Source organism: Temnothorax curvispinosus, unplaced genomic scaffold, assembly GCF_003070985.1.
Source record: "Temnothorax curvispinosus isolate PA1 unplaced genomic scaffold, ASM307098v1 QBEX01012569.1, whole genome shotgun sequence".
NCBI lineage: Eukaryota > Metazoa > Arthropoda > Insecta > Hymenoptera > Formicidae > Temnothorax > Temnothorax curvispinosus.
In genome coordinates, this window is record NW_020222349.1 from 16,213 (window position 1) to 36,310 (window position 20,098).

The 20,098-nt window shown below is 37.5% G+C and overlaps 4 protein-coding genes across 6 annotated transcripts in view; 1 reads left to right on the forward strand and 3 right to left on the reverse strand.

Moving 5' to 3' along the window:
- Nucleotides 1-6,511, forward strand: part of LOC112462597 (tudor domain-containing protein 7) — an 8,008-nt gene extending 1,497 nt beyond the window's left edge. For both annotated transcript variants that reach the window (XM_025028470.1, XM_025028469.1), the window contains exons 2-17: nt 311-467; nt 634-848; nt 1,085-1,245; nt 1,489-1,594; nt 1,690-1,953; nt 2,262-2,405; nt 2,547-2,888; nt 2,967-3,161; nt 3,253-3,510; nt 3,583-3,834; nt 3,919-4,251; nt 4,356-4,576; nt 4,784-4,982; nt 5,075-5,184; nt 5,267-5,418; nt 5,524-6,511. In XM_025028470.1, coding sequence (XP_024884238.1) covers nt 386-467; nt 634-848; nt 1,085-1,245; nt 1,489-1,594; nt 1,690-1,953; nt 2,262-2,405; nt 2,547-2,888; nt 2,967-3,161; nt 3,253-3,510; nt 3,583-3,834; nt 3,919-4,251; nt 4,356-4,576; nt 4,784-4,982; nt 5,075-5,184; nt 5,267-5,418; nt 5,524-5,771 — 3,282 coding nt within the window. In that variant the 5' untranslated portion in view covers nt 311-385 and the 3' untranslated portion in view covers nt 5,772-6,511. The remainder of the gene's footprint in view (nt 1-310; nt 468-633; nt 849-1,084; nt 1,246-1,488; nt 1,595-1,689; nt 1,954-2,261; nt 2,406-2,546; nt 2,889-2,966; nt 3,162-3,252; nt 3,511-3,582; nt 3,835-3,918; nt 4,252-4,355; nt 4,577-4,783; nt 4,983-5,074; nt 5,185-5,266; nt 5,419-5,523) is intronic.
- Nucleotides 6,512-6,759: 248 nt separating this feature from the next.
- On the reverse strand, nt 6,760-13,842 carry LOC112462596 (jouberin-like). The gene is made up of 8 exons (XM_025028468.1): nt 13,660-13,842; nt 13,393-13,577; nt 11,670-13,321; nt 11,020-11,165; nt 10,097-10,453; nt 9,749-9,907; nt 8,482-8,930; nt 6,760-7,938 (listed from the first exon to the last, which is right to left on the reverse strand). Exons 3-8 carry the CDS (start codon nt 13,177-13,179, stop codon nt 6,948-6,950), a joined length of 3,612 nt encoding a protein of 1,203 aa, XP_024884236.1. The 5' UTR covers nt 13,180-13,321; nt 13,393-13,577; nt 13,660-13,842; the 3' UTR covers nt 6,760-6,947.
- A 723-nt stretch (nt 13,843-14,565) lies between these two features.
- Nucleotides 14,566-15,469, reverse strand: LOC112462610. Its single transcript, XM_025028494.1, has one exon. It carries the CDS (start codon nt 15,448-15,450, stop codon nt 15,157-15,159), a length of 294 nt encoding a protein of 97 aa, XP_024884262.1. The 5' UTR covers nt 15,451-15,469; the 3' UTR covers nt 14,566-15,156.
- Nucleotides 15,470-16,027: 558 nt separating this feature from the next.
- Nucleotides 16,028-20,097, reverse strand: LOC112462606 (dynein intermediate chain 2, axonemal). 2 transcript variants are annotated; one of them, XM_025028489.1, is made up of 11 exons: nt 19,715-20,097; nt 19,476-19,637; nt 19,149-19,404; nt 18,823-19,076; nt 18,598-18,757; nt 17,802-17,994; nt 17,593-17,728; nt 17,387-17,533; nt 16,775-16,990; nt 16,602-16,693; nt 16,028-16,212 (listed from the first exon to the last, which is right to left on the reverse strand). In XM_025028489.1, the coding sequence occupies exons 1-10, from the start codon at nt 19,892-19,894 to the stop codon at nt 16,613-16,615; spliced, it is 1,785 nt and encodes a 594-aa protein (XP_024884257.1). In that variant the 5' UTR covers nt 19,895-20,097; the 3' UTR covers nt 16,028-16,212; nt 16,602-16,612. The 2 variants fall into 2 exon arrangements, with proteins under 2 accessions (XP_024884257.1, XP_024884256.1); XM_025028488.1 differs by lacking the exon at nt 16,028-16,212 and having other exon boundaries at nt 16,516-16,693.
- Between the last annotated feature and the right edge of the window lies 1 nt (nt 20,098).

Below are 20,098 nucleotides of genomic sequence, written 5' to 3' on the forward strand. Positions count from 1 at the left end.
ATAGATACGCGTTATACTTGAATTTCAATAATGTCCGGAGCTACCCCCCGTTCCCCTATATGAGGATTAATCTAACAAAATGTGTATTTTAAAAGATCACTTTCTCTCTCTGCGAATACATGTTCTCCTACCTTTGTTTATACCACAGTTGATTTCTTTATCGCTTGGTTTCTTGTTGTTTTCTTCAGAAAATTCTGTTTCTTGTTGCCTTCGGGAATTTTTCGAGAATCTTATGAACATAGAGAGCTTCATGTTTTATCATATAATTTAATTATATAAGTAATTTAATATTTATTTAAATCTGTTGCAGGTTATCGAGTAACCTAACTGATATTTAAATATCTGTCTTCTACCTGTGTTCTTTCTTTTATGAGAGAGAATCACCATGGATCAAGACGAAGTCGTAAAGAATTTAAGGTCATGCCTGATATCGTGCAAGGGCGGTATCAGGTTAGATAATTTAAGAGGTAAATATTATCAATTCTCTGTTATTACGAAGCAATTTTAAATACAGTTATTTAAGCTTTAATACACTCTGCTAATGTCTTCGTAACTATTTCTGTGTTTCGCTTTATTTACTAATCAATCATTCTTAAAGACTGACATAAGAATCTTACGATTTTTATTTTGTAGCGGATTACCGTACGATAGCAGGGGAGCCATTATCATTTAATCATTTTGGATACTCCTCTCTTGAAGCTTTCGTACGTAGTATACCAGACATCACAGTGAACAGAAAAGGTGGAGAACTGTATGTGGAAGCTTTACCTTCCAAGACTTCGGCGCACCTTACAAAATTAGTTTCGCGGCAAAAGACACGACGAAAAGTACGACCGCAGCCGAAAAAAGTAATCATTTTACTAGTACTTTGTATTTTCTAGAAAGTAATTGCTGCCACACATACACATATATACTGACCATTTCACTAAATATCTATTAAAAACATTATCTGATCCGAATGTGTTTTGTAGCGTACGTTGTATCAAATTGTTGAAAAACTGTTATTTTATGCTTGCTCTAATGTTAAAACTCCAACATATCAGCTATTTCTGTACTATAATTAATTATAGAATCTCTTTTTCAGTGGAGCCCACCTCGACATGCGAGAAATTTTCATCCGCCTGCTTTTAAAAGTAATAATTTCAGCGGTCGTTTTCAGCCTACCAGGAGTAATTACGTTAATTCTCCACATTCCTTTACTAGATCAACACCCGAAAAGAGTAACCTGTACACAGATTTTAGCAGGTACTTGTAATATTAAAATTCCGCGTTGTTTATTAAAGTAAAAAAGTATAACATCTCGATAATAAGTACCAATAAGTACTGTTGTTTTTTATTTATTTTTATTTATTTAAGTACGACTTGACACGTTGTTCTCTATTCCTGATTTAATTATAAGTTTTCCGTATGAATTGATTAGTCGATTAAAATTACTTAATATATGCCGCGTAAGATAATAAGTAATTTTATATATTTGCAATATTTTAGACCTATTCCTCTTATGGAGTCTGTAGTACAGTACCCGTTACCGCTACCGCAAAATAACTTTAAACCAAGCTTCGTGCCGCTTACGCCACCAAGTTCTCCCACTAAAGTGAGTGCACGTTTAGTCTGCAAATTCCAAATGATTTGATATTCTTGCAGATTTGAAATCTGCATCATTTATTAATCACATTACGATATTTGTAGAGACTGAAAGATAAAGTGACAAATCCCTGTATAGCGACTGTGAACCAAAGTGTTAATAATTGTAAGACTATTGAAGATTTAAGATTCAAAGTATTAAATGACAATACAGCAGCTTCGTCTGTGATAAATCAAAAGCCAAAGACTGTGGAACTGAGACCTCCAAAACTAAGCGAAAGGCTCAAAATTATTTCTGAAACGCCGATTGATAACTACACCAATGGTCGTACATCTACGCCTACCCCATCCATTTTTAATGTCCCGCAGGTAAGAACACCAGAATGATTCATGTTGAAATGTTGATGTATAAAGTATAATTATAAGCTATATAATACGAATAATATGAAAGTCTATAGTATACGTGAACTAAAATATAGAACGTATACAGAAAAATATAGATTTTCAGTACTGACAGTGAATATCGGAATGCAACCATAGTATAACTTGGTTCTTTTTTTTTTAATAAGGGGGGAGAATAAAACAAAAAAGAGCTTTTTTTCTCGAGTCCCTTCTCGGCCTTGATGAAACTCCACAGGTGCGCGAGTTTCTTTCATAATATTTTATTGCTTTTACAGGTAGCACCGCCATTAGAGGCTCCCGATTCTCGGAAAGAGCTGGAGATTTATGCTCGTGTGCTAAACTTACCATCACCGGTTTATAAAATGTATTCAAAGAAGGAAAAGAATTCTTCCAAGATCACCATCTATGCCAGCGTGAAAGTAAATACATTGATCGAATTGTATTTATTGAATAATATTGCAAGATCCAATTTTTTACATTGATTTATGATGAATTACAATGATTATCTACATTGATCGATGATTACAAAGATTTTCTACATTGATCGGTGAATCTTACAGGTTGGTACGCATACGTTCCACACATTTCCGGATGACGCAGCGTCCGAGGAGGAAGCAGAGAAGATCGCTGCACGATTAGCTCTGCTAAATCTGGCTAAGGAATCGTCTAGCCCCGAGGTGACGACCGTCGATACGGATTTGATGAAAGAACGCATTTTGAACATCATATCTCGACATCCGAGTGGGGTCTTTATGCATCTACTACCTGAATATTACAACGAACAATATGGGGAGGCCTTGCCCTTTAATTGGGAAATTATCATTGAGAAATGCTCAGATATAAATCAAGAGAAAGGCGTCGGAGATTCCATGATACTGTGTCGAGCCTTCCCGAGTTTGAAAGTAATATACAATATGCGTGTGTATTTTGTTTCGACGATCGCGCAGATCGAAGTAAACATTTATATTTCTTTTTTTTAGCGGTCGGAAAGCAATTCCACTCCATCCAAAAATATTTCCGAGAATATCTACCCGCCTAACGAGAAGATATTATTGAGCCCGATTGGACCTGCCGCACCGGATGTATTACCAGTACCTGAAACGACCATTTGGCAAGTGTGTACTACTCACGTTGTGAACACCGTCGAAATTTGGGTTCGACTCGGCGATCAAAATGTGAGTGTCCGATCGTATTCGTTTATCCATTCGCCTTTTCTTTTATCTTTCGTTTATCTTTTCGCCAGCTAAAAGTCGTCTTACTTTCTAGAACGAGTTTGTCGATATGATAAACGAAATGACAAGGCACTACAATCAAGTAAATGAACCCATCTCGCCAGTGGCATGCGTAGTCGACGATTTCTATGCCGTTTTCGAGGATAACTATTGGCACAGAGTTGAATGCACAGATTTTAATGACGAGACCGGAATCGCCACGGTTTTCTTTATTGACGAGGGTTATGAGGAACATTACAAATCTGAAGTTTTGCATCCTTTGGACAAGAAATTTTGCGTTCTTCCACGTCAAGTAATTCATCTGTTTGATTTAGCCGTATATTAATCCGATTGCATCTCATTACGCGCGTTTTTTACTTTATAGGCTATCAGAGTAGGTCTTCAAGGATTGAAGGACTTCTGCGACTGCACCCAGATAGTGCCGGAAATTGAAAATCTTCTTATAGTCGATCGATTGTTTTATGTGAAAGTACATGGTATGGACACCGATGAATACGGCTCATACGTACACATGGTGACTTTTTACGACACCAGCAAAGACGACGAAGATGTCGACATAAATCAACTCTTATTCGAAAAAATCTTGGAGAGCATGGCTGGTGCATTCAAGATGCATGTAATTGTCATTTAATTTATTACTACAATTCTCTATTATTGAGATTCTTTTTTTTTACTTATGTGCATTGGCGGTTTACCGCAGGCGGGGCAGGTGACCGAATTGTCCGTTACGCACATAGATGAGTGCGGTAAAATTTATGCGCAGCTAAACTCGCTCGCTAAAACTGTACTAAACGGTGAAAACATGTCGCAAATGTTTACGAACAAAACGATGACGGTGAATGCGATTAATTTCACGAAAATGTACCTTGTAAAGTGGAATTCGCAGTGGTACAGGGCAAGAGTGACCGATATTCCTGGCGACCAGGAAGTAATGGTATTTCTAATCGATATTGGTCGAACCATTTTGATACCGAGGGAAAATCTGTTTCACATGGACAGAGTCTCGAAGGCTCTGCAGCACATCCCTCCGCAGGTAAAAAAAAGCAAACTTTTTCTTTTTGAACTTAGATTCAGTGTTTTTTTTTTTTTACATATTGCGATTATAAAACTGACATGTGTTCTTGTTTGAAAAATCAGGCGATACAGATCTTTCTGCACAACGTTGACCAATCGAAGTACAGCAAGAAGCTTGTAACACGATTTCGTGAATTAGTTTCGGACATGGATTTACTCTTAGCAAAAGTCATCAGGATCACCCCATCTGGAATTCCAGTGGTCGAAATTTTCAAAAGAGTCGCTCCGAGCAATATGTTGGCCTCGATAAATTCATCGTTGATTTATGACGGCGAACTGTCGAAGTAAATTTTTGCCTATTTTTTAACAAAATGGACCGTATCTATTTCTATGCGCGTTCTTTATGTCTTTATATATTTTTTTATTTTACATTTTATACTATATATATATATTTACAACTATATATTGTTTACTTCATTTATATAAGTTTTTGTGCTCTTATAACCTTGTACTAACTTTATGAACTTGACTAAAGAAGCTTCTATGTACAGAGTCAACGAAGACGCCAACAACAATACCAAGTCCAAGAAACGTTTGGATCGCAAGGCTTCTCGCGCTCCTGAGGCCGTCGGCAAATTGAATCCACCAGTGATTTCCGACATCGGCCAGTATTTTGACGTCCACGTCGCATTGGTCGCGCATCCCGGACATTTTATCGTGCAACCGTTAAACGATGCAAATGAATTAAAAGTACGTAAAAGTTAATAGGCACTTTTCAAGTGTATGTAGAAATTTAATTAATTGATGAAATATATTCTTATGCTGGATCTTCTCATTTTCAGGCAATGATGGTCGATTTGCAAAACTGTTATGAAGCGAACGATAATCTGCCTTTGGAATCTGTCGGCGAAAACAAACTCTACGCGGGAAAATTTCGAAATGATTGGTACAGGTATGCAACTTGTATAACTTTACAATGTAAATGAAAAACGGGTTAATAACAACGATTAATAACAATATTTTATTCACTTTAGAGTATACGTTACTAATATTATCAGCGATAATGAAGTATCCGTATATTTCTGCGACTACGGTGACGTGACGATAATATCCCGCAGCAGTTTGCAGCCGTTGAAGAGCAAATTCTTGAAATTGCCGTATCAGGCAGTAAAGGCTAAACTCGTCGGTAAGAGAAAAGCGTCTTTTTTTCTTCACAAATGTGTCTTTCAGCTTAAACACTTGTATCAATTCTTTGCAAGGAGTTCTAATAATAACTTTTAACATTGTTTAGGAATAGAGCCAATAAATGTCGACTGGACAGTGAACGATTGCGTTGAATTTAAGAAACTAGTGCTTGAGAAGAATTTTGTCTCTGTAATCGTCGAATCCGTGTTCGATCATCTGTCGCCTGTCAATGGTACCATGCTGGGTTTACGATTGATTGACGTTAGTACCGATAAAGACATATACATTGATAGACTATTGGTAGAAGAGAATCGTGCCAAATACATCGAAGGATTTGAGGGTCTCCCTCCTTAGCTCGTTACATTAGTCGGTTGACAGAAATATTTTTATTTTCTTTACGATTATGTTATTGTTATCCTTCTACGATGCCGTGATAATAGATCGCTTATACATGCACTACGAACCTGTTGTGAGAGGATTAACGCATGAAAGTGTTTCTAAGGTTTTATTTTTTTTTTCCGTAACGGCACGGTGATGCATTGGCGCGCACGTGAGCGTTATAAAGGAATAAGAAAGAATATTTAAGGTTTACGTTAATTGAATTCATCTCCAGTTAGTTTTGTTACTTGAAAATTTTCTTTTTTTTTTAAGTATCAGAGATACGAGCAAAATGATACGCACATAGCGGGACTTAACTTATCAAAGAAGCTTTTGTTCTTACTCGTTTAAAAAGGCGTATTTGTGATTACACGCGATAGTCTTTAACATTTACCGTTATTATTGTTAATTACGTTTTTGTTATCACATATAAAAATGTAATTATCGTTAAAAGTTGTAACTAAGTGCAGTTTATTTACAAAGAAGTTTTATTATAATTTTGTTGTATTTTTTTGAAGACATTAATTTTATGTCAAGTATTCTTTAACGACATTATGTTGTGTCTCTTTTAATTTTTTGTCGTTGATTAACTTCTCGCAGGGTTATTTCATGATATTAAACGAAACAGTATGATTGTCTAACGACAAAAGATTGGCTGTGTAATATATTAATTAAGTGACAGCATTCCATATATCTATAAATAAAAATATATACATCTATATGTATAGTTTCTATATATGCACATGTACATTGATATATATATATATATATATATCTATACACACATACACACACACATACACACACATTGAACATTTATGATTAGTCGCTTCCTGGATTGGAATAATTTACTTTTTTGCCATCTGTAAGCGTGTCGTTAGAAATTCTCACGAAGTTGATTTGTAATGAATATTTTTATTTTTTTTATTGATCTGCAACTAAAGTTACAGCGTATAAAATAAAGTTTATGTGTAATAATTTTTTCCGCACGCATTTTATTCCTTTACATATTATTAATAATATAAAATTAATAATGTTGTGAAGTTGTTATATGATACGATTGAAGATCGAACATCGTCGTGTTAATGCGAGGCCAATATAAGAAAAAAATAGTAATTTTGAAAGGGCCATTGCAAAAAATAGAGGTATCACTTATGCTCGCTCATTTTCTATGAGGAATGTAACATTGCTGATCCGTGAGCTGTCGCTTCCAACTACCTGGACGGAATCCATCTCCTCGGCTACGGCAGCAACCTCGACGTTTTTATTGAAATTCGACATTTCAACGATATAGGTACCGGCGCTATCCGGGGAGCTTATATGCGACAACTCGGGTGTGTTTGTTTTTTTGAGTGCACCTGCCGAGTGAAAATTGAATGAATGACCCGGACTCTTGGATGCGGTCGTGAAGCTGGACTGCGTATTGCTATTTCGGAGGGAACCGTCGTGGGATCTCGTGGAGTTTGCGACGCGATCTTCGAGGCGCATATCTCGTTGAAGAACGACGTTGTCGGACGCATTGGTCCAGAAACCATCGCGCTCGTTCGCGCTGGCACTCCGTTTCGCTTCAGCGACGTCGTCGAAAAACATTGAATTGCCGAACAGTATCGAGTCGATCTTCTCGATGATGGAGTGCAGTCGATCCCAGCTCTTCTTTCTCCAGTTTCGCTCCATTTCTCTCGAGTGGTGCGACGTCATCCATGGTTCGTGATCATTATTTTCAATTTGTATTATCGTGTGTTCGGTTGTGGGATGACGAGATAAAGGAATTTCTTTTGTCCCTGCTGTGCTGGGTTTACTTTGACGAGATGGAGGACAGCTCAAGGCATTCAGGATCACTTCGTTACCCCGAGTTTGCGACGTGTCTTCCGTAAGATGTAGTCCAACGTCGCTGCCGTTTGCGTTTTTGTTGTGTTTTAGAACACGCACCGACGTGGGACTGCCGAATATCGAGTATGCCAAAACGTGATCGTAGGGATGGTAATCCACACAGGTAACAATTGTCTTGGCCGAGCTACGCCCACCGTTCGTGTACCTAGCTACGTGTTTACCTGTCTCCAAATTCCAGATATTCAATACGGAATCCTCACTACCGCACATAACAAATCCACCGCAGGGAGATATACAGGCTTTCAATTGTATTCTATAAATAAGAAAGAAGAAAGATTCAATAAATCGAATTAATAAATACACAAATTTTTATTATATAAGAAATGAACCAATGCGTAGGCCATACAGGGGGACAGGGGGAGAATGAGAAGAACGGCGGTAATGATGAAACAAGTATGTGTGACAGAGATTTAGAGGGTTTGATATGTTCACGTAAAAAAATGGTGTGAATAGAGAAAGGTAAAAGGAAGGTAAAAAAAAATTACGAAAGAATGTACAGTGGACAATAAATTAAAATTAAAATAGCAACGTCGAGATATATGATAAAAAAAAGAAGCAAGGAGAGATGAAGTAAAAACGAGCAAAATGGAAGGAAATAAAGTAAAGAGAAGAAATAAATATGCAAAAAAATGCCACGAAGTTAAAGAAAGTAGGAAGAAGGCAACAAGAAAAGAAAAAAAATTCGGTATTGTTGAATGTTGTCTTCGTATATTATTTAGGATGTATAAAAAAACTTAATTGCAATGCTTAAAAACGCGAGTATGAAAAATGCATAAAATATGTTCATCCAACGTGCCTTTGATTGTTAAATCGTTTGTACTTTTGCAAAATCACCCCGGTCGCGAGATCTAGCATTCGCAGGCCGTTGTCTCTCGAATGCACGAGGAGTCTAGATTCGAGAGGATGTAAAACAATCGTGTTAATAACGACGCCTTCGATCTCGCGAATTTTTATCTTCCTCGAGATGCATCCCGTCCTCTTTGACGGTATCCTACTGTCTCTGCGGATCGTCCAAAGGATGATCAGTCCCACGCTGTCGGCAGTAATCAAGTTACCGTTCTTTTGAAATACCATAGAATTGACGAAACCCTCGTGGCCTTCCAATTCCTGGTTCAGTTCTCGCTTCCTTGACCTCCTGTCGTCCGCCCAGATGCGAACTACTCGATCGTAACATCCAGTTGCCACGAGCGTCGCATTGCCGGGCCCGTACTTGGCGCAATAAACATACGAAGGATGTGGCAGCATCTGCAATAAATTTGTTTTGTGTACATTTATTTTATATAATATTTTCTTTAACGCATGATACATTTTAAAGACAGTCGCGTTATATTTTAAACAGTTTTACTTAATTTGGTGCGTCTTTTTAATTATGTATAAGAATATTTAATAGAAAAAAATAGCGCTAAAATATGTTAAATACGCAATTATTGTTGCTAATAAGATGCACGATTTTACTTAGTTAGATATTTAGAAAATTAAAAAGTTCATGATTAATTAAAAATTAATATCATTAATCTTAAAACGGATAAACATGAATGAATCACATACAACATAACGTTCATAAAACCTTCATAGTTCCATAATTCATCTCCATGGATGTTTATTGAATTAATTCATGTTATCTTGATAAATGTCCATTACACAACTACCCATTATAAAAGTCCATTAAACATCTACGATCCGTTATAGAAGTCTACTAGATATAAAATTAGATTATATTAGAAGGATATTAGATATAAAAGAATATGATAGAATTACATGTTTAAATTTATACAAGTTTCTTAAAATCGAGTTCTATACGTTAATTATTTAAAATTTTCAATAAATTTTGTGTATATTTAGAAAAATTTATAATATTTCTCGTAATTTTTAGTTAATTATATTTTTTCATGATTTTCACAAAAGATTTTACACGAATATGAAGTAAATGGAAGTACCAAAAGACCTACAGATATTTAGTAGACATCCATGGGAAGTTATATGGACGGCAATAAAGGCTTTGAATTTCTATAGTAGGTCTGCTCGACATTTATTAGAAGTTTTCGTTCCGTGTGGTCAGTTACCTCGATGTGCTGCACGATCTGATTGCGAACATCCCAGATACATGCGGTCTGATCCGCGGACGCCGACAACAGGCAATGATCGTCGCTGGACCAGTTTAGAGAGTACACGAAACTCTTGTGGCCGAGAAATCGAACGCGAATCTTGCCTGAAGTTTCGACCTGAAATCGAAGTAACAATAACTACTTTATTACAATCAGTGAAACAAACGACAATAATTTTCAATTGCAATCATATTGTTACTGAATTTTACGACCTTGTCTTACAGAAACTTAATTATCACATCTTTCTTTCACTCTCCTCTCGTTTAGACGCGATATTTGTTTGCGGTATCTGCGATATTGACGCACCTCGTAAACGACAATCGGGTAATAGTACTCCTCGGAATGGACGCAGGCCAGATACTTGCCGTCGTTGCTGAAGGCGACGTAGAAGCAACCTTTGTCGCTCACTTCCGTCTCGAACATCTTCTCGTTTGGGATTTTACAAGACTGAGCGGCTAATCGCGCCCATTTGGGGAGACCTATCGATTCCGATGTACATTTCGAAAGATCCCGCGAGTCCTTTCGTGCATCATCAAGGAGATCGTTTATCGGCAGCTTTTGATAAAGTACAGGCTCGAGTTTCGGTGGTGGAACTGATGTCACCGTGACCAAAAGACTGCTGGGATACTTGTCCCTGTTGTTCGACTGCCACCAGGTAAAAACCTATACGAGACGAAAGAAATGAATAAAACTTTCTGCGATATTGGTATTGTTGCAAAACTCTGCGTAAATCACCCCGAAAAGAATCTACTCCGTTGCTATGTTAGTTTTGCGGAAAAGTAAAAATTGCATTCCGCAAATAGAAAGTTATACGATCCTTTTCTTTAGAGTTATGTATCACGCTAAATTATAGTCTATTACAGTCGGCAATATAATTCAATGTCTGTCGCTTTCTTCCTGGTTCATTCAACGGATTAGCTAAATTTCTGCCACAAAGACGACAAAGACTGCGTTTTCATGGGAAATGCGGAATATATGTACACAGAAATGCATTATAAACACACTCACTTATTAAACGGTAAAACGGGAATATTTTAACAATGTTTAATAAAAAATCCAGCGTAACTGCAACAAAGAACTAGAAATTGTAATTTATAGTAAATTATTCAAAGTGGAATGCAAACACATGCATATGCAATTTTTATGAAAGTTCTAAGGAGTTTAAATGGCAATTCCGAAAACTTTTAAATACTGAAAATTCGCTTGAATAATTAAGGAGTCATGAATACCTCGCATTTTTGTCTTCCGTATTTTTTAAAGCTTCGCCTGGGTTTATAAAGCTGCAGTCGCACCTTCTTGCCAGTATGAAAAGTATTATTGATGCCTACGGGTTTGAGAAATGCCCAGGCGATTTTGTTCCAACATCCCTCGCTACCTGAAATACCAGACCCAAATTATTAAATTTACATGATGTTTGCAAGCGAAAATATGTAAAATTCTAGGTCATCGTCAAACTACAAAATTGTAAGAGTCATTAAATGTTGCAATGGATATTATCAATGATATTTACAATCAAGTAATCTATTTAAAATATGCTGACATTTTATTTTCTAAAGTAATATTAGCAAACTTTCTTTCCTGAGGATTTATATAGTAATTACTTTTGGATCGATCTTACATTCGAAGGCATTTCTATTGCCCAGTGTTTCCCTAAAATGTATCTTATATTAATTACTTAACGTAATTCGGATAATTAATTCATAGGAAAAAAGAAAAAAAGCTCTTTAATGTAAAGTTTCAATAAAAAGGTCTCTCTCTCTCTCTCTCTCTCTCTCTCTCTCTCTCTCTCTCTCTCAATAATAGAATTAATATACACTCTTAATATTTTTTAAACTAACTAACTACATAATATTCTTATGAGATCTTAGTAGAAACTTGCCAATTTTGTCATAACTGAGGCTCGCGTCGGCGAAGCTCAGGAGCTCCATCACCTCAAAGAGGATCACCACCTGTTCACCGTCCTCGCGTCTCATAATCGCGTCAAAGTTGTGCTCGAAAATAAGCTCCTCTTCCCAGACCGGTATCATCGATCTGTTTTTCTTGAAGTCGAACTTGCCGGTGATCATCGGCTGAAGATACGCGCTGCTGTTCTCCGTCGTGCTCTTCAGATACGAGCCCGTGCGAGCTTCCACGATGTGAACCCTGACCATCGGTCGCCTCACGTTCACGTAATTGGCCTCAAGCACGTCCGCCCGGTGAATCGTCACAGAGATAAACTTCATCTCCTTTTCCTTCTCCTTCGTTGCCTCCTTTTCCTGTCTACGTTTTTTCTTCCTCTTCCTTCTGACCCTCACGTCCTCTGCCTCTGCCGCCGAATTCGCATCCCTCGCGGACGAGCTGACGAACGCGTCGTCGCCGGAATGCTCCTTCTTCTTGAACAACGCTCGCTCTCTCCTCCTCGACGATTGATCGCGCGTCGTTTCCGGTTGGGATCTCCGGCTGCTCGAGACTCGCTCCTCGGAGGTGATCGAGCTCGACCGAACGTCGGTGATTCTCTCCAAACTCGCCGACGAATCGGGTTCTCTAACGCTGTTTCTTCGGCTTCCCGAGGATCTCGCTTTCGAAGAACGATCGTCGCTGTCCCCCGCGAGACGCTTGCTCATCACCATCTCTTCTCGTCGATGCTTCCTCGAAGAGTCGCCGGACGTAGTCCCAGCCTCGTCTACGTCTTCAATGTTCGAGCGGTCGCTCATCCTCCTCATTTCGATCTTGGTGCTCTCCCGTTTGTGATCGGTCTCGATGCGGAGCACCTCGTCCTCGTTATCGGACACGAAGGCCGGATTGTCGAAGAGGACGTCGCTCCGTCGCAGTCTGGTTCGCGGCGCCGGTACCGGGGTTTTACGCGAGTCGTCGATCAACGGGGACGCGTCGTCGCTTGTCTCGGGCAATCGGATCACGCCGGCATCCTTGGACCAGCGTTTCCGCGGTGGCCTCTTCGGGTCCGTTCTCTCCGCTTCCGTTTCATTCACGTTCGCCACGGTGCTCCATTGCTTCCTGCGCCGCGGTTTTTCCTCGAGAGACTCATCCCTCTTTTTCGACGCGTCGAATTCCTCTATCAGATCCAACGACTCCACCATCAAATCATCATGTTTGGGAAGATCCTTCGAGGAACTCCTGCGATCAGAGGAGCGATTCCGAGGCGTTTCGCTCGCTCGCGAAGAAGCTTTGGACGATCGCTTAGTCTCCTTACTGTCCGGGGATTCGATCGTAAGAGTGTCGTTTCTTTGTTGTTGCCGCCGGCCCGAACTCTCACCTCCGTTGTGAACGTCCACGACGACGTTAACCGTCGTCTTCGGCGGTATCGCGCTCTCCGTCGACTCCTCCAAGAAAGAGGACACATTGCGCGATCTCCTCAATCTCCTGCCCCTCGACTCGACGGACTTGGCCATCTCTGCGACTATGGTTTTGGCGGACGCGCTAAGAGAAAGAAGGTCGCTCGCAAGGGAACATCGCGTGTGCTCCAGTTGTACGAGCTGATCGATCACTCACGAAACTTGCGAATTCATCGGACGTGGTGATACCATCGCGGCCCTGGAAGAAAATAATTTTGTCCTCGTTGTAATCTTCATTAACATTCATGTGCATATGTAAACTTTACTCACGATATATATAAATACTACGCTGACTACGTTGTCCTTCGTGTAGCGAGAACCGCGTTACTAACAGGCGGCACACCAGGTGTGGGAGTACTTTTGATTACGCTCAGCGCAGGCATGGATCGATCGATACGGTGGGTGACCACGAAGTCGGAACTCGTTCAAGCCCTCTTTATGCATCTCTTCAATTTCTGCGCAGACAAACCTTACACGTTTTAATTCGCAAAATGTTTATACGATAAAATGGAAAGTGGGACAAAAAATAATTGTTACCAGGATCGTTTTCCTTAATATTTGCCTCGAAAAATAATGCTTCCATCAATTTTCCCTCTTGAGAATAGACTCTCCGCAATTAGGTCCATTAGCACTTGGTTCCAGTAAATTTTCACGACTATAATTTCACGGCGATGGATTTCTGTCCTTTATTTCTCTGATCCGAAACGTAGATCGCCTTTCAATTCCTGGTTACACAAATTGGCTTTGTGCACAACCAGAGGTAAAAAAATCTGCACAATTATATATTTGTTTCTTTATGCTCCACACAATAGCTCTCCGAACACTCTCTCTCTGTTACATGTTTTTTCCACTCAAAGCGAAATAGGTATATACCCGAAACTCGAAAGTAAAAGTTTTTTGGAAAGTCAAAATCGGTGAAGAAGACAATAGGCCCAAGCGTTAAAGGTGATTTATATATGTGACAGCTGAGAGCTTCCTTAATGGTTCTTTTATTTAGAAATGTGTTTCGCAAAAGGAAAAGTAAGAAGAGAAAATAAAAAATAAACTTTTCACGATAAACCTGGCAATTTGCAAAACGTTGCGAAACGATTGTCTGCTCCATTGGTGCGTGTTTGCAGCTCTACCAACTTGAATCCGTTTTCCCAATGCTAATCGCTACAAATGTGGCTATCCAGAAATATTCATTATTATATAATTCGAAAAAAAAGCTTTTCGATTCTTTTGCAGGCGAATAAAACTGTGATTATTCCATATTTGTATTATTACAGTAAACAGAAGTAAATTACAACATGAATAGTAAAAGAAAAAAAAGAGAAAAAAGAAAAGAGAAAAAAATACAAAAATAAAATGCAATTTTATTGATTTAAAATAAAAAAAAGTATTAGAATAATTATCTGACAATCAAGACTCGGCTAATTTTGAAAAAATACGATTTAGTCAATCGTATGACAATTCTTTCTTTATGTTATTAACAATATGCATATATATACAAATTAGACACTAATTTAAATATGTGCATATATGTTTGCATACAAGTATGATTGACACTATAACTATCCTGTTATATTTATGAAATATGCCCGTAAACTGACAAGCGTTTGCATAAATAACATTGCATGTAAAGCTGCGCCCGCAAATGCTCAGGAATTGTATTGAATTTGTTTCAAGCAACGGTATTCATTATTCGTTACATTTTCCCAGCAACAGTTTACGCCTGGAGGTTTCATTCGGTGTACAGTTTACATATTATTAATGGAAGCAATTTACATATTATTGCTGCAAACAGTTTGCAGCAACAATTTACATATCTTTGCTGTAAAGTATGAATCCTAAACAGAGCTACGATTCATGTTTACACAATGTTTGTGGCAACAATATTATACATAAATTATTTTCAGCGACACATTTACATGATTTTGCACACTTATATTCTGCTATCAGGGTAATATGATTAGACATTTTATAATTTAAGTAAAATCATATAACCATGAAAAAATCATCGCAGTGACTATTATTGTTCCTCGACCGTTTGGGTCAGGTTCTTTCTGACAAAGTCATAACAGCAAAATAAGTTTGGAGCACGTTGATAGCCTCCCCGAGTTTCATGGCGAAGACCGTGGGATCATTTATCATATCAATCAATGTACCGATAGAATTGAGATCCAGTAGGATATCAGTGAGCTTGTGAGGCATGAAATTCGGGTACATGTTACAAATTAGCGGATACAAGTACTCTCCAATTATCCGCCTTTGTTTCCGTCGCGGCAAAGTGCATAAGTGCGATAAATCAGGCATATTTGGGAAATGCGAATTCTGCATGGGATACATCGTATATTCCTTAAAAAGAAAAAAATTCTTTTAAGAAGAAAATTAACAATCGATACATGTGTGCAATACAAAATAAGTAGCTACGACAATTTTTAGTTATTGAGCGAATCGCGGGCTTGATATTTATTTACGAATTGTAAGCATTTGACCGCTATATTATTATATTTATATCGGAAAAGTGCGTGATATCTAAATTGGATACACAAACATAAAGTTTATAACAGAAAAACGAGTTTTCTGATAATAAATGTAGCAATAGAATTAATTTAAGACGTGTGAAATCCGTTAAAAAATATGATGAAAATCTTAGATTATTTCGCATATTATTCATAATCAAGAATTCTTGAAAATCATGGAGATTTTGAACTTTTTAAAACTGTTACATCTCTCCTACTCTATCACAGTCGCTTAAACACACAACTTGAATCATATTATTATAAATAAATTACTGTACGATCAAACAAAATGACAAAATGGAAGAACGCGTTTCTTTAGCCACAGTTTTCCGCTCCGTTGCTATAGATTGCGACTTGTCGTTGAAATAGAATATGATTCAGCATATTCACACTTACCTCGTTATTTAACAACTTTATTCCAAAAAACGCAGAATTAGAAAAAATACAAGAAGTGTTCTTGCCAAGTACGAAACAAGCTAACGTGACTAAAATTCGCCAAGTATTGCTAGCAAAAGATCTAAAAGAGATGTTTTATGTAACTATCCGTTATCTTGAGGCACCGCCTACTTCTGTCTCTGCCAATCGTCTGGAAACAAACATAGAAAAAAAAGGAGAGTCAAAATAAAGGAAACGCTAAGGTAAAAAGGACGAAGAGCGCAAGAAAAGTTTAGGTAAAAATTAAAGAAAAAAAGGCAAGATGGAAAAGGCAAAACGTGACTTCGCGTTTTCTATATGGAATGCATGTATAAAGAAAATGACGTAAAATAATTGACAATATTAATTTTAAAAATGCAAATATATTATTTTAACATACGTTTGGTTCTTTAGCTGTTTTAACGAAATACAAACTATTTTCTCCTAGAATGTTTATTTGTTACAACTTATACTGTAATAATTCAACTAAGGCTGGCTAAAATATCTTATATTAATTATTCCTAATTAAATCACATCATTCATCATTAAATCACAACTTACATATAATTATTTTAACTTATAATCGCACCATTCTGCATCACGTTGTTATTTAGCTCAACGGTATTTGCTTCTTCCGCTTGTCGCGTTAATTCCTGTGCAATAATAATCGATATTTGAAAATGTATCTGCGCGGAGTTGATTAGATATTTTTCAGTAACGCAAAATCCCCTTACCGCATTAATCATATTTTCGTATTCCTGTTCGCATTGCACTATCAATGCATTCTTCAAATCGCCGGAAAATTCTTTAGAATCTTCTCGTTCATCTGGTTTTGCGGAAATATCGGTAAAATCTGATTCACCGTGCGTCTTCAAGGTCTTCATTTTCAATCGTTGTTCTCTGTTTTTCGCTTCTATCACTTTTTCGCGGCGCGTCTCACGATCGAAAAGCTAAAGAAACAATGTGAATAGTGTTACTATACTGTATTAAATTATAATGCCGGAAGCGAAAATTCGTGCAAATATTTTGCGCAATACGTTTGAGAGATAAATTGGAAATAAACTATATCTTTCTTATTATATCTCACTTATTATATCACAGCCTATAAAGTTGGATTTAAAATTTTTTTTTATTAAGCTTTTAAGGATGTATTAAAAATGTATAATTATGTAATTGTAACATGTTATCATGTATAGCAATAAGAATAATAATTATTTATCATTAATTAGATATGTCGTTAGAGATTGATATGGAAATAATAAAATACTCAGTTTCTTCTTCTATTCTTTATATGTCTTTTATGATAGTGGGCAGAAAAATTAATTTTTTATTAATCTGATATTTACCGCGGTTAATAGCAATTTATCGTTCTTTTGATTGATCGTCAAAGCTTCCGAAAATTCGAGCAGATAAGTCGAACCCTTTTTATTCGCCACTGCAGCCAGTTGACCCTGCTCGTGAGGTCGTAAACAGGTCAAGCTTTCGTCGCAGACCTTCGAATGGATTATATCGTTAAAATTTATTATCGATAAGCAATAGCCTAATTAAATACCTTTATGCTAAGAACCGGACTGTCTTGCTGAATTAGAAAATCCCACACATCTAAAGTCCCATCAACTTTGATCAAGTAATACACGGAGTAACGCGTAGCGCTCCAAGCACCACCGGTTAAAAAATCACGGTGTCCGCTGAAAAAATTGACAATGAATAGCAAGGCCAAAGGTTTCCTAAATGAATTTCCTATTATCCCACTAAGCTTACGGCGTCCAAGCTATGCAGGATTCCCTGCAATCTTCTGACCAAATTCTCGTGGTCCAATCACCGACCGTCAAGAAATTTTTTACGAATGTCGGGTTTCTTTCCAGACTTATGACCGGCCCATACTGCGCTTTAAATCTAGTTGCGATCTTCTCACCGGGCGTCTTACCTTTGCGGTTCCCTGATATTACGACACCTAAAGGGTAAAACTATTCTCATTGTCATCACTACATTATCTATTTTTTTTCTTTCTCGTAAAAGTTCATAATTAAGTTCATTATTATCGAATAATTACTCGTTGAGTTCAGCTTAGAATTCTATTTAAAAGTTATATCAAGTTGTACAACTTTTACTTAATCGCGTACTTAAATATATGTATATGGGTGTGTATATTCCGATTCTTCAAATGTTTTTCATATTATACGGTGCATAAAATTATAAGTAAAATTATTCCGAATTTAAACACAAATTATAGATCGTCTAAGATAGGCTTTATGCAATATTTATCGACTGCATTTTTATATGTTACTTATAAAATAATCCGATATTGAGCAAATAATTTTTCTTATCTCTTTTTGTAATTTTTCATGTTCTCGATGTCACTGTTTTACTTACAAAACATTCAAATTTTTTGAAAAATTGCTCAATCACTCAAAATCTCTTTTTACTTTATAGTTTGGTGGAGTAATTTCTTGTATAATATACACTAGGATGAAGTCATGTCAAAGTGTGATTATCATGTTTCATCAAGTTACATCTAAATATGCAGTTCGCTCAACGATGATAAATTGGTCTATACCGTTTTCCAAGCCACACATGAAACGTGTCCCTATCGAAGGTTCAAACTGAAGAGCCGAAATGCCGGTAGCTTTGTCCACATTCTGATCCTCCGGTTTCAGCAAGTCTATTACCAAAGTCTCTGTGGGAATCTGCAGCTTTCTGGTGTCCCACCACTTTATCTACAAACAAACGACATGCAGACTCATCATCGATGCGGTGATCATGATTTTGTGCGAGATTACACCTGTCCGTCCTTCGAGGCGCTGAAAAACTCGGTACCAGTCTTGGAATTAATCCACAGGGTTTTGTCACAGGGATCTCTGTGGCTAAACTCGACCGAGCTGGTATCTACCATTTCTGACCCTCTCCTAATGTCCCAGCATGCCACCTGTCCAGTCATCAGACCACCTACCAAGGTGTTGCTGTCTTTGGGGTTGTACTCCAATGTCAAAATCGGGCAGAAGGGTTTTAGTGTTATGTAAGGATTATTCGGATTTTCTACGAAAATGTTCTTCGTAAATATGCCGATCAACAATTAATCAACCTCGATCCCACGCTTACTTAACGCACCTACTTCCCAGATGTACGACGTATAATTGCTGGAGGTTTTTTTGAAGTCTACGTTGCAATAACTGGCTGCAAAACGATTACCCTGGTCCGGCGACCACGACAGATGAGTAATCTGCCGTTTCATCGTTAAAGGATCGCGATAAACGTTCACCGTACGCGAGAATGCTCTTTGTATCAGCGGGGTCGCCTCCACGTCGGCGAAGTATTCTTCGTAAATGTTGCAAGCGTTGTTTTGCAAAATACAGTGCTCCATCGACTTGAAAAGAATGTTTAGGTAGGTCCAATAGTTTTAAGAGAACCGACAAGAGTTCGTCTACAGATATTTACAGGTAGCAACTGCAGCATCGTGTGAATATACAGTTCATCCTTCTCGATCTTACGCCTATATCTAACTGTCTGTTCTAGATCCTTCATGTTTATGTCCTTCGGCCAACCACCCTCGTAATGAAACATTTTGTTGTCCTTATACGTCGCAGTAGTTGTATTTACCTTAACAAAATATGTATTTTATCCATTACAACTTTGCTGTACGTTTTCCATAAATGTCGATTAAAAATTATTTATACCTCGTGAACAGCATAGACTTTACTGCATTGCGTAGAGTGTGTCACGGGATCCGTTCTAACATAATTACTCATTAACGCTGGATTTGATTTGATTTCCATTTCTACTTTGTCAAAGTCAGAGAAGTTGCATCTCTTCCCGAACTGCATTCTCTTTTTCGTATAAGCGTACTCCGCATCCATCGTGTACAAAGATAAAACTTAAATTAAACGTAGGGAAATAAACAAATCTAGGGTGCACTCGCGTTACAATTTTAGTTTGATATTAAAATTTTATTTTCCACACTTATTAAGAGATACTTAATGGCACAAAACATTTCGATTGTTATTACCGTGGCGTAATAATATCATAAAAAATTTTATTTAAAAATTATAAAAAAAAATACA